The 6,000-nt window shown below is 41.8% G+C and overlaps 1 protein-coding gene across 1 annotated transcript in view; it reads left to right on the top strand.

Moving 5' to 3' along the window:
• Window positions 1-208: 208 nt before the first annotated feature.
• The window catches only part of LOC112227388 (ephrin type-B receptor 1-B), a gene marked incomplete at its 5' end in the record, with an annotated part of 170,651 nt that continues 164,859 nt past the window's right edge, over window positions 209-6,000 (top strand). The window contains one exon of the mRNA XM_024392262.2: window positions 209-914. Coding sequence (XP_024248030.2) covers window positions 209-914 — 706 coding nt within the window. The remainder of the gene's footprint in view (window positions 915-6,000) is intronic.

Here is a 6,000-nt window from a genome sequence, read left to right as displayed (position 1 = left end):
AAACTTCATACTACCTTTTCATACTTTTTGCAAGGCAGGAAACTGTGAATTTAAATATCAAATATGGATTAAGAAATTTGTTAACAAACATTTGAGCTGATACTAGCTGAGCATCCTTCTCTCTTGGCATTGCAGTGTCAAACACTATTGGTTACTGTGTTTGTGACAATTTCAAGATACTGTATATTTCTAACCAAATACCCATGTCTCTGGTCTCTACTCTGTCTCACAGTGGGAGGAGGTGAGCGGCTACGACGAGAACCTCAACACCATCCGGACCTACCAGGTGTGCAACGTGTTTGAGCCCAGCCAGAACAACTGGCTCCTCACCACCTTCATCGACCGACGTGGAGCTCAGAGGATCTACGTGGAGATGCGCTTCACTGTGCGTGACTGCAGCTCCATCCCCAACGTTCCCGGCTCCTGTAAGGAGACCTTCAATCTCTACTACTACGAGACGGACTCGGTCATCGCCACCAAAGGAACTGCCTTCTGGATGGAAGCCCCTTACCTAAAGGTGGACACCATCGCAGCCGATGAGAGCTTCTCCCAGGTGGACTTCGGCGGACGATTGATGAAGGTCAACACAGAGGTTCGGAGCTTTGGCCCGCTGTCGAAGAATGGGTTCTACCTGGCGTTTCAGGACTATGGTGCTTGTATGTCGCTACTCTCGGTCAGAGTGTTTTATAAGAAGTGCCCCAGTGTGGTGCAGAACTTCGCCATCTTCCCAGAGACCATGACGGGGGCGGAGAGCACCTCCCTGGTCATCGCTAGAGGGATCTGCATCCCCAATTCGGAGGAGGTGGATGTGCCAATAAAGCTGTACTGCAATGGAGATGGGGAGTGGATGGTTCCTATCGGGAGCTGCACCTGCAAAGCTGGGTTCGAGACAGATAATGGGAATGTCTGCCGAGGTAAGGAAACAACAAAGGAATGTTCGCAAGAACTGAAATGGGTGGCAGTTAGCCTAACGGTTATGAGTGTTTCGGCCAGTAACCGAAAGGTTGTTGGTTTCAATCCCAGAGCTGACTATTTGCAAAAATCGGTCATTGTGCCCTTGAGCAAGGCACTTAACCATAATTTGTTCTGTAAATTGTTCTGAATTAGAGCGTCTGCTAAATAAAATGTATAAATGAAATACTGTGAACACAGAAATAGTGCCAGGATTTCTCCCTGACCACATGACCAGAGAAATATGCCTGGCCCTAAACTCATAAAGGTTTTTATTTGAAGGTATTTATTTTGTAATGTCCATCCCCATTCCCACAACCCAATGAAAAGTCCTGGGAACCTTGAAAGAACCAGATTTGGTTTGCTGCGGAATCAATATCACTGGATTTATTCTGAACGGCCAGCTGTTCCCGGTTTGGGAATTAGATTTGTGTGGAACCTCAGGCCCAGACTTGGGAGTTGTAAATAAATCATTGTCTTTCATATTTTACCGCTTCAACATGACTGAAGACTCGCAGTAGATTAAATCACACAGGCTCTGTGGGAATTGATCTATTTTAGATGCAGTTGGTACATAAGAAGACATCAGAGCATTATCTTTATTGTAACAGCACATAGCCAATTTCATAGTTCTCTTCTTTGACACCGCTTTGTGTGGCATATGGTATTGATTGTGTTTCATGCATTTTGCAGATCGTGGTGCACTGTAATTCTCCTTTGATCAGAGAAGCATGATAGAGAGGCGCGTTATCATTCATTCCTGATCTGCTGAGACGTTGAGGGCTGCTGTCCTAGGGGTGATGAGTGATGTACAGTATTATTCTATGAAGATGTAAAACCACATGTTTTATTTTACAGGCTACTGTTTGTAAGGCTTGGTAGAGGAAGACATGTGTCTGTATATAGTAGTTGTAGTTTGAAGTGAGCTACTGTAGGGCAACTTATTTATCTAATGATGACTCTCTCTCTCTCTCTCTCTCTCTCTCTCACACACACACACACACACAAACAAACAACACACACACACACACACACACACACACACACACACACACACACACACACACACACACACACACACACACACACCAAGTATAATATGTGCTCAAGGTCTCTAATGATAATATAGTGTGCTCAGCCTTCCCAGCATGATGCTTTATTGGGTCCCTCTGGAGGTGTGAGTGAGAATGTGTGGAGCGGAGATAAGATTGATTGACGCACATCTGATACGATCAATAAATAGATATGAAAGCAGTGTGTGTGTGTTTGTGTGTTTTCCGTTCTACTGTACTTTGCTTTCCCCTGCTACTTGGCCAAGGAAACCAATGACTTTGAGGGGCATAGAGTCATTAAAACGTGCTCCTAACAACTGATACTGGATCAGATATGTCTGCATTCCACTAATAATGAAGGTTATGGTTCAGGACAGCATAATCTGGTCCTAGATCAGTGGTGAAGGGCAACTTCTATTTTGCTCCTATTTCAACTGCCCTTAGATCAGATCCAACCCCAGGCAAGGTCCCTCTTATGCAATCACAGATGCTGTGATTATGAACTGTGCTGAGAATGGCTGTGGAGTCACACAGTTCCACTCACTGAATAGAACAGCTGAAAACTGAAAAGAACAGCTCTTCTTCCACCCACAGGGTTAGTCTGACAACATAGTGCTGAGTCATGATGAAGCCTGTCAAAACAACAATTCAAAAACAGGGTTCAGATCAACAGTGAATGAATATGGCTTTTAATAAACATAAGAGTTGGATGGATAGCAGTGTGTTCAATACACACACTGCAAACACACATATTTCTCTATCTCTCCATCATCTCCACATTCCTTACAGTGTCTCTTTCCTCTTCCATCTCAGTCTATGTTTCTGCTATATCCTATTTTATTACCATATGCAAAATAAATGGTATATGGCCTTGATCTAAAGATGGAGATACAGACACAGAGATGTTTAAAGCTCCTTTATCAGTTTCTCTTAACAAACAGAGATGTTTAAAGCTCCTCTATCAGTTTCTCTTAACAAACAGAGATGTTTAAAGCTCCTCTATCAGTTTCTCTTAACAAACAGAGATGTTTAAAGCTCCTCCAACAGTTTCTCTTAACAGACAGATGTTTAAAGCTCCTCTATCAGTTTCTCTTAACAGACAGAGATGTTTAAAGCTCCTTTATCAGTTTCTCTTAACAGACAGATGTTTAAAGCTCCTTTATCAGTTTCTCTTAACAGACAGATGTTTAAAGCTCCTCTATCAGTTTCTCTTAACAAACAGATGTTTAAAGCTCCTCTATCAGTTTCTCTTTACAGACAGAGATGTTTAAAGCTCCTCTATCAGTTTCTCTTAACAAACAGAGATGTTTAAAGCTCCTCTATCAGTTTCTCTTAACAAACAGAGATGTTTAAAGCTCCTCTATCAGTTTCTCTTAACAGACAGAGATGTTTAAAGCTCCTCTATCAGTTTCTCTTAACAGACAGAGATGTTTAAAGCTCCTTTATCAGTTTCTCTTAACAAACAGAGATGTTTAAAGCTCCTCTATCAGTTTATCTTAACAGACAGAGATGTTTAAAGCTCCTCTATCAGTTTCTCTTAACAAACAGAGATGTTTAAAGCTCCTTTAACAGACAGAGATGTTTAAAGCTTTCTCTTAACAAACAGAGATGTTTAAAGCTCCTCTATCAGTTTATCTTAACAGACAGAGATGTTTAAAGCTCCTTTATCAGTTTCTCTTTTCAGACAGAGATGTTTAAAGCTCCTTAATCAGTTTCTCTTAACAGACAGAGATGTTTAAAGCTCCTTTATCAGTTTCTCTTAACAAACAGAGATGTTTAAAGCTCCTTTATCAGTTTATCTTAACAGACAGAAATGCAATGGTTGAGAATAACAACACAGGCCATTTGTATTAGTATTGAGCTACCCACACAGTAAATCTTATTGGTTTGGCCAGATATACTGTACTGTGTTTCTCTGCTATATCTCTACTGTATTTACCTCCAATCCAAGAGTAATTGGAGCGTAGGTGCTGCGTTGTTTTCTGTGGAGGTATGTTGCTCTGGTTGTTTGTAGGTGGTTTCTTCTCACACCCTCACACACACAAACACACCCTTCACACACACACACCCTTACACACACACACACACACCCTTACACACACACACACACACACACACACACACACACATACACACACACATCAAGTATAATATGTGCTCAAGGTCTCTAATGATAATCTCCTGGTAGGTGGGGTTTTGAACAGAAGTGGAGATGTTGGCTACCGCTAATTCCCACATTCTCTCTGACTTCCTCCTTCTAAGTGGGACTTCCTGCCGAACTGTCTCTCAGCATCACTCTCTCTCTTTCTCTCTCCCTCTCTCTTCTCTCTCTCCCACTTTCTTTCTTCTCTCTCTCTCTCCCACTTTCTTTCTTCTCTCTTTCTGTCTCCCTCTCTGCTCTCTCTTTGTGATGTAAAAGCACAAAACTGTGGGAGGTATAAAAAACAGGACCCAGGAGAGAAGAGGAAGGATACTACACAGTAGGAGTGTTAATTATAGGAGGAGAGTGTTCAGGGGCACTGCATGAAGCTGGTTCTACACTGACATTAGCACCCACACACACCACACACACACACACACACACACACACACACACACACACACACACACACACACGAGAGAGAGAGGGAGAGATACGCAGACACGCTGTCTGTTGGCCATACTGATATTCATCTGCAGACAGATAGCGCTGCTAAAACCATGCTTTGAACATAGTGCGAGCAGAAGTGGTACACACACACACACACACACAGAGATGCCGTGACTGTAGGTTAGTCTGGAGTAGTCTAAGCGCTCTGAGCACTCTCCATCTCCCCTAATAACTCAGTCTCTGAGGTTAAAATAGAGGCTTGTACGTCTTTGAAACGACTCAAACGAGAAGCAATCCCTGCCTTTTATTTTCCACACAATCTTCTTTCATGGACCTTGTAATCCATTATTTAAACAGGGAAATGTAACCTTAAAGTGCTTATAGAAGCCGAGCAGTTTGGACAGCCAATCAATTAGAGGTCAGTGAAACAAGATGGCCTCCGCGTGGAGCCTGATGTAATTGCCCATTAGAGATGAGGAAAACGGAACAAGAAGAAAATGAGGGCAAGCTGAAATAATTCCCCTCATTGAGGGAAGCACTGTAAAGGCAGGGAGGGAGAAGAGGCCTGGGAGAGAGAGGTAGTGTATATGCTGAATGCAGAATGCAGAATGGGCAATCAGAGATGGAAGCTAGTCTATAGTGAGAGGTGTGTTTTGCTGTGGAAAGTGGAGTGGAATGTGTGTGTGTTTACATATATAACATTGTGTGTGCGAGCGTGCGTGTGTCTGCATATGTTTATATTTTTTTAATTTCATCTTTATTTAACCAGGTAGGCCAGTTGAGAACAAGTTCTCCTTTACAACTGTGACCTGGCCAAGATAAAGCAAAGCAGTGTGACAAAAACAACACAGAGTTACACATGGGATAAACAAACGTACAGTCAATAACACAAAAGACAAATCTGTATACAGTGTGTGCAAATGAAGTGAGGAGGTAAGGCAATAAATAGGCCAATAGTGGCGAAGTAATTACAATTTAGCAATTTACACTGGAGTGATATATGTGCAGATTTTTATTTATTTTATTTCACCTTTATTTAACCAGGTAGGCAAGTTGAGAACAAGTTCTCATTTACAATTGCGACCTGGCCAAGATAAAGCAAAGCAGTTCGACACATACAACGACACAGAGTTACACATGGAGTAAAACAAACATACAGTCAATAATACAGTATAAACAAGTCTATATACGATGTGAGCAAATGAGGTGAGATAAGGGAGGTAAAGGCAAAAAAAGGCCATGGTGGCAAAGTAAATACAATATAGCAAGTAAAACACTGGAATGGTAGATTTGCAATGGAAGAATGTGCAAAGTAGAAATAAAAATAATGGGGTGCAAAGGAGCAAAATAAATAAATAAATTAAATACAGTAGGGAAAGAGGTAGTTTGGGCTAAATTATAGGTGGG

This window comes from Oncorhynchus tshawytscha, linkage group LG07 (genome assembly GCF_018296145.1).
Source record: "Oncorhynchus tshawytscha isolate Ot180627B linkage group LG07, Otsh_v2.0, whole genome shotgun sequence".
Classification (NCBI taxonomy): domain Eukaryota; kingdom Metazoa; phylum Chordata; class Actinopteri; order Salmoniformes; family Salmonidae; genus Oncorhynchus; species Oncorhynchus tshawytscha.
Note: the sequence above shows the minus strand (reverse complement) of the source record. Positions and strands in the feature narration are given on the sequence as shown.